The 21039-nt window shown below is 44.3% G+C and overlaps 2 protein-coding genes across 3 annotated transcripts in view; one reads left to right on the forward strand and one right to left on the reverse strand.

Annotated features, from left to right (window-relative positions):
• LOC141113615 (E3 ubiquitin-protein ligase TRIM39-like) lies at positions 1 to 20668 on the reverse strand. Its single transcript, XM_073606828.1, has 2 exons — positions 19903 to 20668; positions 1 to 2676 (listed from the first exon to the last, which is right to left on the reverse strand). The coding sequence occupies exons 1-2, from the start codon at positions 20135 to 20137 to the stop codon at positions 1172 to 1174; spliced, it is 1740 nt and encodes a 579-aa protein (XP_073462929.1). The 5' UTR covers positions 20138 to 20668; the 3' UTR covers positions 1 to 1171.
• Positions 13547 to 21039, forward strand: part of LOC141113616 (manganese-dependent ADP-ribose/CDP-alcohol diphosphatase-like) — a 14669-nt gene continuing 7176 nt past the window's right edge. Inside the window, exons 1-2 of one of the 2 annotated variants that reach the window (XM_073606829.1) lie at positions 13547 to 13703; positions 19116 to 19224. The gene's annotated coding sequence lies outside the window, so the exon portion shown is untranslated. Of the gene's footprint in view, positions 13704 to 13734; positions 13949 to 19115; positions 19225 to 21039 lie in introns of those variants that run through there. The other variant, XM_073606830.1, reaches the window with a different exon arrangement.

Below are 21039 nucleotides of genomic sequence, written 5' to 3' on the forward strand. Positions count from 1 at the left end.
CACAGAGGCATAAAAATCACTGTATTAGGAAAAAAATTAAGATATTGATTGGTGGGTACTGCAACAAAATCACATACACACGACATCCAATAAAATATTAGAGCTGACTGATAGAAATTATGACAGTGAAGATCAATCATGTGTTGACAGGTTTTAAAAGGTGTGACAGGTTCACTTAAAATTAAAATAAAATGTACAAAATTATTGGAAAAAAAAAAAAAAGACAAAAAAAAGTATTGGAATCAGACTATGCTTGAGACCAGAAAGACTTTCTTCTAAATGTTGTTTCCCGGCAGTAGGCAATCTGTGGGCCTCGGGTGCAGACGATAAGTAGTCCATGGGGTACACAGACATTGGAATTTTCATTGTTGATCCACACAGGAGATAAGGAAGAGTTGTAAACTGGCCATACACTGAGAATTTTTGAGCCTACTGAAATTTAATCAGTGGTTGGCTCACCCACTGATTGAATTTTGACACTCCACTCAACTTCCTTAGAATGAAAAATCTAGAGCTCTCCTACTGTTAATCCAGTCATAGACGGTTTGCATCTCGACTGGTTCAGGGACCGTGCCGGTGTTCTGCCGAGAAAGTTCCCCTCGGCGGATAAGGACCCCCCTCTACTGCGCAGGCGCAGCACTTGCACAGTAGGAGCCGGCGGAAATAGCCAAAGCCGAATAGAATAGAAATCAGCTGTACACAGCGCCTGTAAGAGGGCCGCTCGCCACGCTTCGCTCGCCAGCACTTTTTTATTCTCCCTCTAGGTCCACTTGGATGGTGGGGCTTGAACCTGGACCCAGGGCACAGGCGCCGTGTACAGCTGATTGAAGGTTTTCAGCTTCAGCTATTTTCGGTGGCTCGTTCGTACTGCGCAAGCGCTGCGCCTGCGCAGTACAGGGGGGTCCTTATCCGCCAGGGGAACTTTCTCGGCAAGACACTGGCCAAGATTCAAACCATATATGGGCAGACTGATTGTACCAAAGTTGATCAACTTGGGTACAGCCAGCATGGCTTTTCATGCGATTATCGCCAGCAGCTACAGCCACTAGCAATATTCACTGTGTGCCTGGGCCCCCCCCCCATAGCTCCAATGGAGAGATTCCCCCATCAACACCAGCTGTGTTGATGGGGAAATCGAGCGATTTGGAAAATGGCCGGCTTTACTGCATTTTTAGCTTGTTATTCTGAGCCACCCGTTGTCCTCCACCCAGAATGCAGCATGAAGGGGCTCAGTGAAGGTGGCAGTGAAGGTGTGGAGGTGTCTGATGTGGTCACTCAGTTCATAGAAGGACAGCTGCCCGGCCTCATAATCCAGATAGATTCCTACCTTGTTGCAAGATAGATTAGAATGTGTATTGACATCTTTACTATCATGTCTAATTGAATACTCATCGTGCCACCTGCACAAGCACCAGGATTTGGTATTATTCCCAATCCAAGACTCTGGGCTCTTGGGGTCTATACTTGGATAGGTCACTCCCATCATCCAGTATTCCGATTCACTCGCCTCCACTTCCCAGTAATGCCGTCCAGCAGAAAATCCGCTTGTGTTCAACACTTGATGCTGTTCAAATCTTTCTACTGTTTCTTTGCGACGTTGGCCTAAGACTGACCAAGAAGCGGACTTGAGGTCACTGGAAATCAATACATCATTAGCTGCTGTATTCAGATCCAGCAGGATCTCTTTAGCTTCAGGGATACAATATTCTTTCCTTGTCTCGGTTACAATATTATTCAAGCCATTGTGTAAAGTCAGAGCGATTAGAAACTCATTCAAGTCCTCTACAACGTACATCTTTTTATCGGCTTCCTTCAGGTCATCTTTCTTTTGATCTTCTGAATTATCATAAAAGTTGTCCTCACCATACTGTAGGACAGTCAGGGGGTCGGTCTCGTTGCACAGCTCCTCAATGCGACGCATCTTACTGGACAATTGGATCTTCTTCACTTGCAGCTGCTGCAACTGAATATTGCCTGATATGATAATTGCCGTTTCCTGTCTGGAGATCTCTTGTAGGACTCTCTTTTCTAGATCCTCCAGCCTTCTTCTAATGCCTTGAAATGAGGCAGCAACTTTTTCTTTTAGGTCAGATACTTTCTCTGGAATTCCCATCATACTTCTAATAATATTCTGGCAGTTTTTCTCCAGGTCGTCTCTTTCTAAGACCAAGGTCTCCAGAAGGTCTTTTAGTTTTTTCTTTTTATTTGTGGTGGCTTCATCCAGGTGTTCCAGTTGATGGAGCCTATGCTTCTCAGCTAAGCAGTAAACACAGATACAGACAGTGTCTTCATAGCAGTAATACTCCAGGATCTTCTTGTGGATGGAGCACTTCCTATTCTCAAGGGAGGCGGTGAGCTCTGTTAGAATGTGTTCTGGCGACTTGTTGTGAGCCTTCAGGTGGTCATCACACAGAGAAGCTTCGCAGTGCAGACATGATTGAATAGCAGGTACAGAGGAGTGAATACAATACGTACAGAAGATCATAGCCTCCTCCTGTGCCTCCTCTTCTCGACTTGTGTCCTTTATGAAGGCCGGCTGTTCCAATAACTGCTCTTGGGACTCGGGACACACATATGGTCCAGATATTATCCCATGTTTATCCAGCTCAGGATCTGTACAGGTTTTTACACATTCAGTGCAGGGTTGTCCATCCTGTGAATTTGATGCCATCAAAGCTGAAAGAAGATAAACAAGTTAAAAACGCAGTTCTTTACCGAGCCAGCAAGAGAAGCTCCACAGAGCAATTGCTTGAAGACAAAATTTGTGTATTTGAGCAGAGAAATGATACTGCAGAGTTTGTCCGACCTCTAAGCTCAGTGTAACCAATCCCACAGCTATTTTTTTTCGGCTGATTGGGTCACTATTGTGAAAGCATGAAAGGGAGAAACGAAACTTAAATTCCTCCTTTACATATAAAATGATCACAAAAGCGTGCTGCAAGTTTCCCCATTAGAGGTGTGTTCAGAGCTCAGTGTGTACATTTTACATTCCAACCTGTTAAAGGATAACTAAAGACAAAAACAAAACAAAAAAAAAAATCTTTTTACGTTTTAGATGGTGTGCAGCAGAGTGGGATTACACCCCCTGTCAGGTTTTTATTGCTGCCTATGTCCCTGTTAGGGAGAATCACCCCATTTATAATAAAGAAGTGCAGCGTTATATAACCTCAATAAACGTAAAGTGCATATGTGACCTTAAACAAAGTGCAAATAAATGCATAAATATAAAAAAAAAATATACACTCCCCGGCCACTTTATTAGGTACACCTGTTCAATTGCTTGGTAACACAAATTGCTAAATCAGCCAATCACATGGCAGTGACTCAATGCGTTTAGGCATCTAGATGTGGTGAAGGCGACATGCTGAAGTTTACACCGAGCATCAGAATGGGGAAGAAATGGGATTTAAGTGACTTTGAACGTGGCATGGTTGTTGGTGCCAGGCGGGCTGGTCTGAGTATTTAAAAAACTGCTTATCTACTGGGATTTTCATGCACAACCATCTCTCGGGTTTACAGAGAATGGTGGTTAAGAAAATATCCAGTGAGCAGCAGTTGTGTGGAGGAAAATGCCTTGTTGATGTCAGAGGAGAATGGGCAGACTGGTTCCAGATGATAGAAAGGCAACAGTAACTCAAATAACCGCTCGTTACAACCAAGGTATGCAGAATACCATCTCTGAATGCACAACACATGGAACCTTGAAGCAGATGGGCTACAGCAGATGACCACACCGGGGGCCACACCTGTCAGCGAAGTACAGGAAAATGAGGCTACAATTCCCACAGGCTCACCAAAATTGGACAATAGAAGATCGGAAAAACTTTGCCTGTTCTGATGAGTCTCGATTTCAGCTGCAACATTCAGATGGTGGGGTCAGAAACAAAATGAAAGCATGGATCCATCATGCCTCGTATCAAGGGTTCAAGCTGGTGGTGGTGGTGTAATGGTGTGGGGGATATTTTCTTGACACACTTTGGGCCCCTTAGTACCAATTGAGCATTTGTTTAAATGCCACAGCCTATCTAGTATTGTTGCTGACCATGTCCATCCGTTTAGGACTACAGCGTACCCATCTTCTGATGGCTCCTTCCAGCAGGATAATGCACCATGTCACAAAGCTCCAATCATCTAACCACTGATTTCTTGAACTGTCCTCCGGTGGCCTCCATGCTCACCAGATCTCATCCAATAAAGCACCTTTGGGATGTGGAGGAATCATGGATGTGCAGCCGACAAGTCTGCAGCAACTGTATGATGCTATCATGTCACTATGGAGCAAAATCTCTGAGGAATGTTTCCAACACCTTGTTGTATCTATGCCATGAAGAATGAAGGCAGCTCTGAAGGCAAAAGGGGGTCCAACCTGGTACTAACAAGGTATACCTAATAAAGTGGCCAGTGAGTGTATATATCAATATATATAGTATATATGTATTCAAACATAAAATTGTGTAAAAAAAATAAATAAATAAATAAAAAAGTCTCTCAATACAGTCTTAAGCAATATAAATCCTCCAATGAAGAGATTTCATCATATACAGTATACATGCCTCATTTCATAATGCAAGGAAAGAGGATATGATCCTCTTACCAAACAACATGGGCCATTTAAAATAAACAGTCAATAGCGCTTTTTACACTTTTTATGAGACCACCCACTGTCTAGTGTTGTAATATATTCCACCAGTACTGTTAGCTGGAGGATAGGTGGCAGGTACGGATACCAGTCCAGTGAGGTAGTGACAAACAGTGCAGTGCTTATTCATGCTAGTTACAGGTCTATTTACGGGTGCTGTACAGTGTTCCACAAAGTAACAGGGCAAAACCATACAAAACAAAATCCTAGCCATGTCCCAGCACTAACTACACAAATCACAACCTTGACTATCAGGCCATCCAAGCCCAACTCTTGTCAGCCTCCACATACACAGCTTGTTTGCTTTGTACCAACCTTGCAGCTCTAACAGACCCAAACCTGTCTGTTCCTCAGGACCTGAGCAGTGACTGCGGGTTCCAGGTGAGTCTAAATAGCCACTGGGAGAGGAGTAAAACCCAAACTGGACCAAAGATCAGAGATCCCTAAATGTGTATAAGAGGAGCCTTATGCCACGTACACACGGTTGGACTTTTCGTCTACAAAAGTCCGAAAGCCCGTCCGACAGACTTTCGACAGACTTTTGTCAGACTTTTGGCGGACTTTCTTACGAACGGACTTGCACACAAAAGTCTGACGGATTCGTACGTGATGACGTACACCGGACTAAAATAAGGAAGTTGATAGCCAGTAGCCAATATCTGCCCTAGTGTGGGTTTTTGCCCGTCGGACTAGCACGCAGACGAGCGGATTTCTGGGTCCGGCGTAGTTACGACGTAAAGATTTGAAGCATGTTTCAAATCTAAAGTCCATCAGATTTGAGGCCGGAAAAGTCCGCTGAAAGTCCGGGGAAGCCCACACACGATTGGATTGTCAGCCAGCTTTAGTCCGTCGGCGTCCGTCTGACTTTTGAAGACGAAAAGTCCGACCGTGTGCACACGGCATTAGAGATGTGTAAACCCCAAAAAGTACTTTTCCAGGCTCCCTCAGACACTCTGATACATATCCCCTCTTGTTTCAACTTCAGGGTTGAAACACCTGTGGCCCAACAGAAGTGAACCCGGGACAGGGTATCTACATTTCCCATCTTAACACCTGGCCTGTGTTTTACCGTGAAGGAATAATCTTGGAGACCCAAAAACCACCGGTTCACCCGTCTATTTGTCTCCTTTTTTTGTGCCATCCATTTGAGGGGAGCATGATCCGTTATCAGGTCAAACTGGCGGCCTAACAAATAGTATCTTAGAGCGTCCAAGGCCCACTTAATGGCTAAACATTCCTTTTCAACAATGGCATATTTCATGTTCATTCAGTTTAATGCTCAGGTGCACTACAGAGTGTTCTTCCCCATTGTGTACCTGTGACAATGCTGCCCCAATACCAACATTAGATGAATCAGTCTGAACCCAAAAAATCCTTGGAAAAAACTTGGGGGAGTACAGTACTAGCTGTGCACAAAGGGCCTTCTTCAAGACCTAGAAAGACTCCTCTGCTTCTGGGTACCATTTTACCATTACTTAGTTTTTCCCTTTTGTAAAGGTCCATCAGTGGAGCTTCATACTGTCAGTGAGGTCTTAGGGTCCTGTTCATGGTCCTCTGAAATGTCGCTGGGGCATTTTGCAACCCAAAAGGCATCTTTTTATATGCAAACGAACCCTCAGGGGTCACAAATGCAGTCTTGTCTTTGGCACTTTCAGTCAGGGGGATTTGCCAATATCCTTTTGTCAAGTCCAAAGTGGTCAGATAGCAGGCCCTCCCAAGTCTGTCTATGAGTTAATTTACCCTGGGCATTGGGTACGTGTCAAATTTTGTCACCGAATTAGGCTTTCTGAAGTCATTACAAAACTTTCAAGCACCATCTGGTTTTGGGACTAAAACAATAGGACTAGACCAGTCACTATTGGACTCCTCAGTGATGTCTAGCTCCAGTATCTTTTTGACTTCTTCACTGATGTCCTTTCTTCTAGCCTCAGTAATTTGGTACGGTTTAAGTTTAACTTAAACCCCAGGTTCAGTAACAATGTCATGCTGAAGTTGTGCCCGGTAACCCTGAAAAGTTTTCTCTGTTCTTTATCTGGAACCCTCTAGCTTCCTGCTTTTGGGAATGAGACAGTGAAATTGTAATTTTAGGGACTACAGGGGGCTCAGTACTCCCAGAAGTTACAGGGGCAGACTCTACAGTTAGTGCCACCTTATCCTTCCAGGGCTTTAACAGGTTTACATGGCTTTTACCTGTTTGTTATACGTTGTAATTCACCTACCCAACTCTTTCAACCACTTTGAAGGGACCTTGCCACTTAACCAAGAACTTGCTTTCAACAGTGGGGACCAATACCAGGAATCTGTTACCAGGTGAGAAAACATATCGTGCCTCCCTGTTGTATATTCTTTATTGGGCTTCTTGAGCCTGAGCTGAGTGTTCTTTTACAATAGGCATGATCACTGCAATCCTGTCCTGCATCTGAGCGATATGCTCAATTACACTTTTGTGGGGTGCCTGCTCTCCCTCCCAGGTTTCCTTGGCTATGTCTAGAAGTCCCCGAGGGTGTCTCCCATAGAGCAACTCTAATGGAGAGTACCCCGTAGAAGACTGGGGGACCTCCCTGATAGCAAACATCAAGTATGGAAGCAAAAAGTCCCAGTTTTTCCCACCCTTGTCAACCTTTTTTAACATGCTCTTTAAATTATTCCACCAGGCCATCAGTTTGAGGGTGGTACACGGAGGTTGGCAAATGTGTCACCTTAAACAATTTGCACAGCTCTAGTTAATCGTGACATTAATAGGGTGCCTTGGTCTGTAAGGACCTCCTTGGGGACCCCAACGTGATTGAACACCATGAACAACTCCTTGGCAATGTTCTTACAGGATGTGTTGCGTAAAGGAACTACCTCGGGGGAAGCGGGTAGCATATTCCATAAATCACAAGAATGTGCTTATAGCCCCAGGCAGACTTGGGCAGTGGACCCACAAGGTCCATGGCAATCCTATCAAAGGGCACTTGGCACAACAATTGGTAATGGCACTAGAGGACTTCAAAAATGGGCCCTGTCCCTCCCAGCCAATGTCTGTTAGCATTAGATTGCCCTCCACACTATTACAGCCCCAATATAAATCGCTGATCACTGCCATTCCCAGCATAGTGTCATACGCTATATTACCTATATTGGGGCACCTGCCTTTACACCCACACAGGGGCGGACTGACCAGTCGGTCCATTCGGACATGGACCGAGGGCCCGGCCACTAAAGGGGGCCCGCCAGCACCACCTGCTGGACCCTTTAGGGCTGGTGATCACACGGGCCCCAGCGCTGCCTTGGAGGGTAAGGGGAGGAGGGCAGGCGCTGCACTGCCGGATCATCTAGAGCGGGGATTTCCTGCTTACCGCTGTCATCGGATGTCCCGCCTCCTTTGATAGATTTCTCACTGGTCCAATGCCGGGACGCGTGACATCTAACAAAGGAGGCGGGACATCCGATGACAGCGGTCGCCAGGTGTCACAGCGGAAGTTACCCGCTCTGTGTGATCCGGCAGCTATCCCCCATGCACTGATCAGGCTGCATGGAGGGGCCACTCTAGGTGAGGCTGCATGGAGGGGCCACTCTAGGTGAGGCTGCATGGAGGGGCCACTCTAGGTGAGGCTGCATGGAGGGGCCACTCTAGGTGAGGCTGCATGGAGGGGCCACTCTAGGTGAGGCTGCATGGAGGGGCCACTCTAGGTGAGGCTGCATGGAGGGGCCACTCTAGGTGAGGCTGCATGGAGGGGGCACTGTAGGTGAGGCTGCATGGAGGGGCCACTCTAGGTGAGGCTGCATGGAGGGGGCACTGTAGGTGAGGCTGCATGGAGGGAGCACTGTAGGTGAGGCTGCATGGAGGGAGCACTCTGGTGAGGCTGCATGGAGGGGCCACTCTAGGTGAGGCTGCATGGAGGGGCCACTGTAGGTGAGGCTGCATGGAGGGGCCACTGTAGGTGAGGCTGCATGGAGGGGGCACTGTAGGTGAGGCTGCATGGAGGGGCCACTCTAGGTGAGGCTGCATGGAGGGGGCACTGTAGGTGAGGCTGCATGGAGGGAGCACTGTAGGTGAGGCTGCATGGAGGGAGCACTCTGGTGAGGCTGCATGGAGGGGCCACTCTAGGTGAGGCTGCATGGAGGGGCCACTGTAGGTGAGGCTGCATGGAGGGGCCACTGTAGGTGAGGCTGCATGGAGGGGGCACTGTAGGTGAGGCTGCAAGGAGGGAGCACTCTGGTGTGGCTGCATGGAGGGAGAACTCTGGTGTGGCTGCATGGAGGGAGCACTCTGGTGAGGCTCCATGGAGGGGGCACTCTGGTGTGGCTGCAAGGGGGGGGGGGCACTCTGGTGAAGCTGCATGGAGGGTGCACTCTGGTGAGGCTGCATGGAGGGGGCACTCTGGTGAGGCTGCATGGAGGGGGCACTCTGGCGAGGCTGCATTGAGGGGCACACTGGTAAAGCTGTATTGAGGGGCACTGGTGAGGCTGCATTGAGGGGCACTGGTGAGGCTGCATTGAGGAACACTGTTGAGGCTACATTGAGGGGAAATGGTGAGGCCGCATTAAGGGGCAATGGTGAGGCTGCATTGATGGGTATTGATCAGGCTGCATTGATGGACACGGATCAGGCTGCATTCACGGGCACTTGTGAAGCTGCATTCATGGGCACTGGTGAGGGTGCACTGATTGGCACTGGTGAGGCTGCATTGAGAGGCACTGGAGAGGCTGAATTGATGGGTACTGATGAGGGCTTTTTCTAACATAGACTCTCAAATGGGCACAGAACCGCACACGCAGGCAACGTCATTATGTGTTGCGCCATGTGTCTCCGCGCACAGGGTCTGCTGCAAACCTTCTAGATTTACTGTCCCGGATAGGGCAAAGGTGACCAGTTATCTCCAAGTACCTCCCTCACCTCTGCAAACAGTGCCCAAAATGACGGAAGAGGAGAGGAAACACCAGCTAGGGTGCCAGCCAGCCACCCACCCACAGCAGGGCCAGGGTGCCAGCCAACCACCCATGGTGACCCACCCACAGCAGGGCCAGGGTGCATGCCACCCAACCATTCACGGTGACCCACCTACAGCAAGGCCAGGGTGCCAGCCACCCGCCCACGGTGACCCACCCACAGCAGGGCCAGGGTGCCAGCCAGCCATAATTAAGGTAAGAGGAGCTCTACACAGTGCCAATTTTATTTCTACTTTATGAGAGGTTGGGGCAGGGGTGAGAGTCATGGCACAAGGAGGGGGTCCTGTGAGGACAAGAGGGAATGAAGGTGTTCACTGTACACTCTGTTAGAAAGAGGCCCCCCTCCAGGTCCCATTATATTCCTTTGTAGTCTCTAATAGGTCTTGGAGGGGGGTCTCTCTCTCTCTAACAGAGACTCTCTAATGGACACTGTTAGAGAGAGACCCCCCTCCAGGTCCCATAAAAAAAAGGCAGAAGTTGTACTTTGTGCAAAATGTAGGGGTGAGGTCGGGGCGGGCCATGGGCGGGGTTAGGGGTGGGTCATAGGCGGGGCCTGACAGGGGGCCCTTGCTTTATTTGGTCCGGGGGCCCTGAGTGTTGTCAGTCCGCCCCCGCAGCCACATGAACTTTATTGGCATCCCAGTCTTAGTCCATAGGGTTCAATATTGAGTTGGCCCACCCTTTGCAGTTAGAACAGCTTCAACTCTTCTGGGAAGGCTGTCCACATAGTTTAGGAGTGTGTCTATGGGAATGTTTGACCATTCTTCCATTGAGGTCAGGACTCTGTGCAGGCCAGTCAAGTTCCTCCACCCCAAACTCACTCATCCATGTCTTTGTGCACTGGTCCAAATCATTTGGTGGAGGGAGGGATTATGGTGTGGGGTTGTTTTTCAGGGGTTGGGCTTGGCCCCTTATTCAAGTGAAGGGAACTCTTAAGGCATACCAAGACATTTTGGATAATTTCATGCGCCCAACTTTGTGGGAAAAGTTTGGGGATGGCCCCTTCCTGTTCCAACATGACTGCACACCAGTGCACAAAGCAAGGTCCATAAAGACATGGATGAGCGAGTTTGGGGTGGAGGAACTTGACTGGCCTGCACAAAGTCCTGACCTCAACCCGATAGAACACCTTTGGGATGTATTAGAGCAGAGTCTGCGAGCCAGGCCTTCTCATCCAACATCAGTGCCTGACCTCACAAATGCATTTCTGGAAGAATGGTCAAGCATTCCCATAGACACACTCCTAAAATTTGTGGACAGCCTTCCCAGAAGACTTGAAGCTGTTATGGCTGGAATGGGTTGGCCAACTCAGTATTGAACCTTACAGACTAAGACTGGGATGCAATTAAAGTTTATGTGCGTGTAGAGGCAGGTGTCCTAATACTTTTGGTAATATAGTGTAGCTGCGTAAATTACAGTATATACACCATAGTTTGTAGACACTATAACTTTCACATGAACCAATTAATATACACCTACTGTAATTTTTTTATTTTTTACAAAGAAGTGTAGCAGAATACATTTTGGGATTTGTTTTATAACAGAAAGTAGATAATATTTTTATTTTATTTATTTTTTTTAAAGTATTTTTTGTGTTTATATAATAAAAAAACCCAGTGGTGATAAAATACCACCAAAAGAAAAAAAAATTATAAAAGTTTAATTTGTGTACAGTGTTGCATGACCACGCAATTGCCAAAGTAGGGCAGTGTTGAATAGCAAAAAATGCCCCGGTCATGAAGGGGGGGGGGGGTAAAACCTTCTGGTGGTCAAGTGGGTAACTTTATGCCCGTTTAGTAAACTGGAAGTTACAGTTAAGCCACGTACACAGGATCGGATTTTCTGACGGGAAATGTGTGATGACAGGCTGTTGGTGGAATATCTGACCATTTGCACGTTCCATTGGAAAAATTGTTGTCGGATTTTCCGTGGACAAATGTTGGATGGCAGGTTTTAAAATTTTCCATGGACAAATGTCTGTTGTCGGATTTTCCGATTGTGTGTACACAAGTCCGTCGGACAAAAGTCCAAAGTACAAACACGCATGCTCGGAAGAAAGGACGAGCCGGAAGCGGTCGGTCTTGTAAACTAGCGTTCGTAATGGAGAATTAACATTTGTGAATCTCGAAATGTAGCGCACAATTCTCTTCTTTTTTAAATGGGATAATAATGAAGCTGCTTTGCTGGTGATACTGATGGAGTTATTGCAAACTAATTTTGGCTTTTTTTTCTAGTGATATCAAGAATATTATTATTATGCTTTTTTTTTTTATTATTTGGGCAAGTTAGCATTATCCCGTAGTTTTTAAGATCAAAGATACAACTACGTTATTGTCCCTTGTCAATTTTACATTGTATTTTCTTAAATGTAACTGCCGACTCCCAAACTGTCATTTGAAGTAAAAAACACACAAGTATTATTTTCCACAATTTTTTTTATTGTGCATGAACCACTTCCCGACCAGGGCACGCCGATGTACGTCGGCAGAATGGCACGGCTGGGCAAATGGCCTTACAGGTACGTCCATTTGAATTCCCCGCCATGCCATTGCGTGCGCGCCGGGAGCTCTGTGAGTTGGGTGGCGGGTCCCGCGGACTCGATCGCCGCGGGGATACCCGCGATCGCCTCATGGAGAGGACGAACGGGGAGATGCTGATGTAAACAAGCATCTCCCCTTTCTGCCTAGTGACAGTGTCACTGATCACCGCTCCCTGCCATCGGGAGCTGTGATCAGCGTAGTGACACTGCTAGCCCATCCCCCCTACAGTTAGAATCACTCCCCTAGGACATACTTAACCCCTCCCTGCCCCCTAGTGGTTAACCCCTTCACTGCCAGTGTCATTTACACAGTAATCAGTGCATTTTTAATCTCACTGATCGCTGTATAAATGACAATGGTCCCAAAAATGTGTCAAAAATGTCCGACATGTCCGCCATAATGTCGCAGTCACAAAAAAAAAAAAAAAAAAAAAAAAAAAAAAAAAAAAAAATCGCTGTTCGCCGCCATTACTAGTAAAAAAAAAAAAATTTATTAATAAAAATGCCATAAAATACCCTATTTTGTAAACGCTATAACTTTTGCGCAAACCAATCAATAAACGTTTATTGCGATTTTTTTTTTTACCACAAATATGTAGAAGAATACGATCGGCCTAAACTGAGGGAAAAAAATGTTTTTTTATATATTTTTGGGGGATATTTATTATAGCAAAATGTAAAAAATAATGCGTTTTTTTTCAAAATTGTCGCTCTTATTTTGCTTATAACCCAAAAAATAAAAAAATAAAAATCGCAGAGGTGATCAAATACCACCAAAAGAAAGCTCTATTTGTGGGGAAAAAAAGGACATCAATTTTGTTTGAGAGCCACATCGCACGACCGCGCAATTGTCAGTTAAAACGACACAGTGCCGAATCGCAATAAGTGCTCCGATCAAGAAGGGGATAAATCCTTCCGGGGGATGAAGCAGTTAAAAAAACAAAACAAATAAAATTAAACATGATATCTGCCAATAGAACTTAACCAAAATGTGCATTCTATGCATCCAAAAATATAGAAAATATACCAAATCAAATCATTATTATTCAACCAAAAAATAGATGTCAAAAGCAATAAATCCAAGGCCAATAATAAATAACACATTATTTCCTCCGATTCCGCAACATGGCTGGTTGACGAACGGCCGTTCAGAAACGAACTGAAAAGCGCGAAATGAAAATCACAAAATGAAAAGCGCAAATCAACACTCAACAAACTTCTACTAACACGAAATTAGCAGAAGGAGCCCAAAAGGTCGCGCTAAAGAGCTGCAAAACCACGTAGTAGGTCAGTACCTTCGTGATCGTTGGCCAACAATTGTGTGCCGTGTGCATGCAAGACAAGTTTGGGCACACGTCCTTCAGAAAAAAGTCCACGGTTTTGTTGGCCAACAATTCGATCGTGTGTACGAGGCTTTACTCTGACGATTTTCCATCATGTGACACTCACAGTCATGTAGCTCCCTCCCCTCATTCCTATTCGTTTATGTGGCCTTCTCTAAAAGAAAATTAGAAGGAACACAGATATGGAAAGCACTTCCTTGTCCTGCCTCCCCCCCTCCCCGGGGGCTCCAGTCTGCCGTGTATTGAAGTAAGTTCCTGTTCTATAGAATAATATGACTTCACACGAGTCCTATGACAGTAGGGATCGGTTGTTTATCTGTACAGGAAAGGCTGAAATGTTGAAGAGCTATGCCTTTCTCTTCACTGCGATTTTCAGTCTTCTCCTGTCTGCCCTGCCATCAGCTGAACAACTGACGGACAATAGATCTGTAGATCTGTGGAATCTGGAATTCTCTGGGATTTATCTGTAAATACAGTGAGAAGGAAAGTCAGGTGGCATAGACATTCTTTTAATTTTTTAATCTGTATTATTTTTTTCTATTTTGTATTTGAATTATATGGATGGTATATATATATATATATATATATATATATATATATATATATATATATATATATATATATATATATATATATATATATATATATATATATATATATATATATATATATATATATATATATCCTATTTAATTTGTTTATAAACGACCTGGAGGATGGGATAAACAGTTCAATCTCTGTATTTGCAGACAATACTAAGCTAAGCAGGGCAATAACTTCTCCGCAGGATGTGGAAACCTTGCAAAAAGACCTGACCAAATTAATGGGGTGGGCGACTACATGGCAAATGAGGTTCAATGTAGAAAAATGTAAAATAATGCATTTGGGTGGCAAAAATATGAATGCAATCTAAACACTGGGGGAGAACCTCTGGGGGAATCTAGGATGGAAAAGGACCTGGGGGTCCTAGTAGATGATAGGCTCAGCAATGACATGCAATGCCAAGCTGCTGCTAATAAAGCAAACAGAATATTGGCATGCATTAAAAGGGGGATCAACTCCAGAGATAAAACGATAATTCTCCCGCTCTACAAGACTCTGGTCCGGCCGCACCTGGAGTATGCTGTCCAGTTCTGGGCACCAGTCCTCAGGAAGGATGTACTGGAAATGGAGCGAGTACAAAGAAGGGCAACAAAGCTAATAAAGGGTCTGGAGGATCTTAGTTATGAGGAAAGGTTGCGAGCACTGAACTTATTCTCTCTGGAGAAGAGATGCTTGAGAGGGGATATGATTTCAATTTACAAATACCGAACTGGTGACCCCACAATAGGGATAAAACTTTTTCGCAGAAGAGAGTTTAATAAGACTCGTGGCCACTCATTACAATTAGAAGAAAAGAGGTTTAACCTTAAACTACGTAGAGGGTTCTTTACTGTAAGAGCGGCAAGGATGTGGAATTCCCTTCCACAGGCGGTGGTCTCAGCGGGGAGCATTGATAGCTTCAAGAAACTATTAGATAATCACCTGAATGACCGCAACATACAGGGATATGTAATGTAATACTGACACATAATCACACACATAGGTTGGACTTGATGGACGTGTGTCTTTTTTCAACCTCACCTACTATGAATAAGTACCTTAAATAATAATAAAAAAAAATATATAATATATATATATATATATATATATATATATATATATATATATATATATATATATATATATATATATATATATATATATATATATACATATATATATATATATTTTTTTTTTTTTTTTTTTTGTGTGTGTTTTTAGTATTTTTTTTTTATATTTTTGGTGCCAATTGCTGTTATTGGTAATTTTGTTGCGTCATTGTGTCTTGTTCTGTTCATCGCTGTGATCTTGTGTTGTCTTTGTTGAGTGTGGCTGTGTTGCAATAATTTCCCTTTGGGTTTAATAAAGTATTCGGATCCTGATCTGTGTCATCAGAGCACAAGAAGGGGAATTCCAGAGCGCCACCCCCCCCACCCCGTGTACTGACAGATGTTCCTCCCCCACACCATAATGGAATCAATCATATAATTAAAAGGGTGCTGCAATGACTTACATCTGGTCATGCTGTATAATGTAGATGAAACAGGGTCACCAGCACACCAACAAGCTTGTTTCAAAGTGCAATGCTCCTTACAGTGCCTTGAAAAAGTATTCATACCACTTGAAATGTTCCACATTTTCTCATGTTACAACCAAAAATGTAAATGTATTTTATTGGGATTTTATGTGATAGACCAACACAAAGTGGCACATAATTGTGAAGTGGAAGGAAAATGATAAATGGTTTTCAAAAAGTTTTACAAATAAATATATGAAAAGTGTGGGGTACATTTGTATGGCGCCCCCCGGAGTCAATACTTTGTAGAACCGCCTTTCACTGCAATTACAGCTGCAAGTCTTTTTGGGGATGTCTCTACCAGCTTTGCACATCTAGAGAGGGACATTTTTGCCCATTCTTCTTTGCAAAATATCTCAAGTTCTGTCAGATTGGATGGAGAGCGTCTGTGAACAGCAATTTTCAAGTCTTGCCACAGATTCTCAATTGGATTTAGGTCTGGACTATGACTGGGCCATTCTAACACATGAATATGCTTTGATCTAAACCATTCCATTGTAGCTCTGGCTGTATGTTTAGGGTCGTTGTCCTGCTGGAAGGTGAACCTCCGCCCCAGTCTCAAGTATTTTGCAGACTATAATTTTCTTCCAAGATTGTCCTGTATGTGGCCCCATCCATCTTCCCATAAACTCTGACCGGCTTCCCTGTCCCTGCTGAAGAAAAGCATCCCCACCACATGATGCTGCCACCACCATGTCTCACAGTGGAGATGGTGTGTTCAGGGTGATGTCCAGTGTTAGTTTTCTGCCACACATAGCATTTTGCTTTTAGGCCACAAAGTTGAATTTTGGTCTCATCTGACCAGAGCACCTTCTTCCACATGTTTGCTGTGTCCTCCACATGGCTTCTCACAAACTGCAAACAGGACTTCTTATGACTTTCTTTCACCAATGTCTTTCTTCTTGTCACTCTTCCATAAAGGTCAGATTTGTGGAGAACACGACTAATAGTTGTCCTGTGGACAGATTCTCCCACCTGAGCTGTGGATCTCTGCAGCTCCTCCAGAGTTACCATGGACCTCTTGGCTGCTTCTCTGATGAATGCTCTCCTTGCCCGGCCGGTCAGTTTAGGTGGACGGCCATGTCTTGGTAGGTTTGCAGTTGTGCCCATACTCTCTCCATTTTCGGATGATGGATTGAACAGAGCTCCGTGAGATGTTCAAAGCTTGGGATATTTTTTTTATAACCTAACCCTGCTTTATACTTCTCCACAACTTTATCCCTGACCTGTCTGGTGTGTTCCTCGGCCTTCATGATGCTGTTTGTTCACTTAGATTCTCTAACAAACCTCTGAGGGCTTCACAGAACAGCTGTATTTATCCTAAGATTAAATTACACACAGATGGACTCTATTTACTAATTAGGTGACTTCTGAATGTAATTGGTTCCACTAGATTTATTTAGGGGTATCAGAGTAAAGGGGGCTGATTACAAATGTACACCACACTTTTCACATATTTATTTCAAAAAAATTTGAAAACCATTTATAATTTTCCTTCCACCTCACAATTATGTGCCACTTTGTGTTGATCTATCACATAAAATACATTTATGTTTTTGGTTGTAACATGACAAAATGTGGAAAATTTCAAGGGATGTGAATACTTTTTTTAAGGCACTCTATTCTTGTATGATCACATAGGAAAGTGTGTAAATAATAAGCCATGCCACTTCTCCAATTAGCCACTCCCGCTTATTGCCACAGTCTGCTTTGCGCTCCCTTTGCTCCTTTATCGCGCTATTTATATTATACCCAGGTTGACCTCTGATATTAACACATAAGTAGCACTACGTAGGACAGGAGAGCATAGGATAGGTTAGGACGGGTTTAGGATGTTGGGACAAAATACAGATAAGAAATGGAAGTTAACCACTTGCCTATGGGGCACTTTTACCCCCTTCCTGCCCAGGCCAATTTTTAGCTTTCTGCACTGTCACACTTTGAATGACAATTGCGCGGTCATGCTACACTGTACCCATATGACATTTGTATAATTTTTTTTCACACAAATAGAGATTTCTTTTGGTGGTATTTTATCGGCACTGCAGTTTTTATTTTTTGCTAAACAAATGAAAAAATAAACAAAACAAAAAACGAAAAAAACAAACACACTTTTCATAGTTTGTTATAAAAATAGGTAATTTTTCTCCTTCACCGATGTGCGCTGATAGGCTGCACTGATGGGTACTGATTAGGCGGCACTATTGGGCACTGATAGGCAGCACTGATAGACTGTACTGATAGGTGGCACTGGTTGGCACTGATGAAGAGGCACTGATGAGGCGGGCACTGGTGGGCAATCATAGGCGGCACTGATAGAAGGTACTGATAGGTGGCACTGGTGGGCACAGGCAGGAACTGGTTAAAGTGTATTTCTAGGGGGAAAAAAAAAAAATGTGTACGCTTTGGGTTGAGTGGAGAAGAGTTATACCCTCTGTCAAATTTTTATTACTGTCTGTGACCCAATGGAGTCACTCCTCTATTTTGTACTGGAAACCCCCAAAAAGTTGTTGATGGGGATCCAAAATGTCCAAATCTTGCTGTCCTTTACCTGTCCTTTACCTGTACTGTGCTACATACAGCCTATGAATAGGTGAGCTGACCTCTCCTCACTCCAGGTATAGGGGATAGGGTTGCCACCTGTCCAGGATTCACCCGGATAGTCTGGGTTTTGAAACGTGTGTCCAGGATTCAGACCCCCTGAAACCCGGACAAATTATTCAGACTGGACTGTGGCCCCCCCCAACTTAGGTGTGCCTGGGCACACCCTAATCACCCAGTGTGGTGCAGAATCCCCCCTGCTGCCTGGGTTGCACACACCTATGCTCCCCAACCAAGTACCACAATCACCAAGTGCATAGGCCCCCTTCCTCCCTTCTCTCTCCTGGCTCTGAGCAAGTGAGTGCACTATGGTAAGGGGGGACTCAGATGTAAGGGGGTACTTTGGCATAGCTCCCAACTGTCCCTGATTTCGAGGGACCGTCCCTAATTTGGAGCAATGTCCCTCTGTCCCTCTTTCCCCCTCATTTTGGTCTGATCTATAGAGTTGTATATAAAATGCACTTTTTATCTTTCAAAAAGTGTTTTCCAGCGCTAAACCTTTCATCCAATTTCAAAATTTCTGCATTTGTACATTTTTTAAAAGCCAATATAAAGGAATAGTAGTGGTTAAAAAAAAAAAGTCTTCCTGGATTTAATTAACCTTTTTTTTAGATTAATTCTCCTTTAAGGGGGTGTGTCAGGGGGCGTGTCCTATGCCTACATTTGTTTGTTAGTAGGTGTTCCTCATTTGGTAACTATGATTTAAGGGGGAATGCTGGGAATGCTGATATAAGTGGGGGCTTTGGTGAAACCAGTCCACAGCGTTCTCCCTTAAAAAAAAAAAATTGTTGTGTGTCGCTAAAGTGTTCAGGTTTGGCTTGAAGAAAAGGTGGAATCCGTAATAAGAGGAGTGAGCTGAATGAGGCATTTATGAATTAATGTCATTTCCTCTTTCATCAGCTGTTGAGAGGTGAGAAAAAAACCGGTATAGCAGGAAGTCCCGGGACAAGAAGAGCAGATCTATTGACGGAGCCGGGAGTGCCTGTGACCTACCAGCACCGGATAACAGGTATGTGGTAGCTTTTTCTTAATCCCTACCAACAGGTATATTCAATCTCCAGGCTGATCATAAATTGTAAACACATTTTTGGCCAGCTACACATAACTTCATACCTTCTCAATGTAAGCACATTCAGTAATTTATGTATTTTAGTGGATCCGAGAATCAATAGGATACAGATTTCTTTAGAGGGGTCGGTATTAGCAGTGCTCCTCACAGTGTCTCTGGTTTTAAGGATTGAGGAAGGCAATAGCAGTACTCTACACGGTGACCAAAAGAGGAAGTGCTTTAGAATCTTCATTTTTTTTTTTTCTCCCTGTCTTTCCATATGGTTTTTGAGAAACTGTATTAACATATAAGACTGGCGCTCAGAATTACTGAAAAAACAACAACAAACAGACAATAAAAGCTCTACAAAATTCTAAAATTAGTATAGAACAATAGGTCCATAAATAAGTCCATAATTTAAAACCAATAATAGCTGATGATGGATGATTTGCTAGTAGAGAAGATAATTATAGCACAGTCAGCAAAGGGCAGCTCTTCTCAGGAGTGAAGCCAGGGGAGAGAGAGAGATAGATAGATAGATAGATAGATAGATAGATAGATAGATAGATAGATAGATAGATAGAGACTCTAAGTAAAACTGCTTTATTCAATGTAATAAAAGGAAAAATAGCCACTTACATATTGGCAAAGAACAAAGCTCTCCACAAGTCGGTAACTGATAGTGGGCTGCGGATAAAACACAAGATGGGGAGGTGTCACTGATCCGTGGCTGCAATGATGACAAAGAACTGGGGCGGGAACAGCCGATCATGCAGGGAAGGAGAGGACAGCTCGCAGAGCCAGCGTGTGACGTCAGCCGGGTGAAGGAGACACAACGCGTTTCAGAGCATTGCGCAACGGCCGTGAGGCGCATGCGCGCTCCTTTCTCAAGAGCTTTCTTTTGGTGGTATTTGATCACCTCTGAGGTTTTTATTTTTTGCGCTATAAACAAAAAAATAGCGACAATTTTTAAAAGAAAAAACGCTAAATTTTTTTACTTTTTGCTATAATAAATATGACCAAAACAAATGTATAAAAAAATAAAATTTCTTCCACAGTTTAGGCCAATATGTATTCTTGTACATTTTTTTTCTTTTTTTACTAAAAATATCGCAATAAGCGTATATTGATTGGTTTGCGCAAAAGTTATCGCGTCTACAAAATAGAGGATAGAGTTATGGCATTTTTATTATAATTTTTTTTTTTTTTATTAGCAATTTTTATTGTGATTGCGGCAGGCAAATCGGACACTTTTGACACTATTTTGGGACCATTAGCATGTATACAGTGATCAGTGCTATAAAAATGCACTCATTACTGTGTAAATGTCACTGGCAGGGAAGAGTTTAAACAAAAGGGGCGATCAAGAGGTTAACTGTGTTCCCTCAGCATGTTCTAACTGTAGGGGGGATGGGCTCACTAGAACATGACAGATCACTGCTCCCGATCACTGGGAGCAGTAAATCCCTGTTATGTTGCTAGGCAGAACAGGGAAATGCCTTGTTTACATACACTGTAGGCATCTCCCCATTTTGCCTCTCCGTGCCACGATCACGGGCCACCGGCGGACATAGAGTCCGCGGGACCCGCGGGCGCGCCCGCTAGCCACGGTTGACGCAGCAACGTACTGGTACGTCGTTTTGCGCACCCGTGCCACTTTGCCGACGTATATGGCCGTGAACCGGTCGGTAAGTGGTTAAAGAAGAGTGGACCAAAATCCCTCCTGAGATGTGTGCAAACCTGGTAACCAACCACAAGAAACGTCTGACCTCTGTG

This window comes from Aquarana catesbeiana, linkage group LG12 (genome assembly GCF_042186555.1).
Source record: "Aquarana catesbeiana isolate 2022-GZ linkage group LG12, ASM4218655v1, whole genome shotgun sequence".
Lineage (NCBI taxonomy): Eukaryota > Metazoa > Chordata > Amphibia > Anura > Ranidae > Aquarana > Aquarana catesbeiana.

Bases quoted from the DNA above. Each gene is read 5' to 3' on its own strand.
- LOC141113615 (XM_073606828.1), bottom strand. From the start codon at position 20,137: ATGCGCCTCACGGCCGTTGCGCAATGCTCTGAAACGCGTTGTGTCTCC. The intron at 2,677-19,902 runs GTAAGTGGCTAT...ATCTTCTTTCAG, and splicing joins GCTTTGTTCTTTGCCAATAT to CTTTGATGGCATCAAATTCA.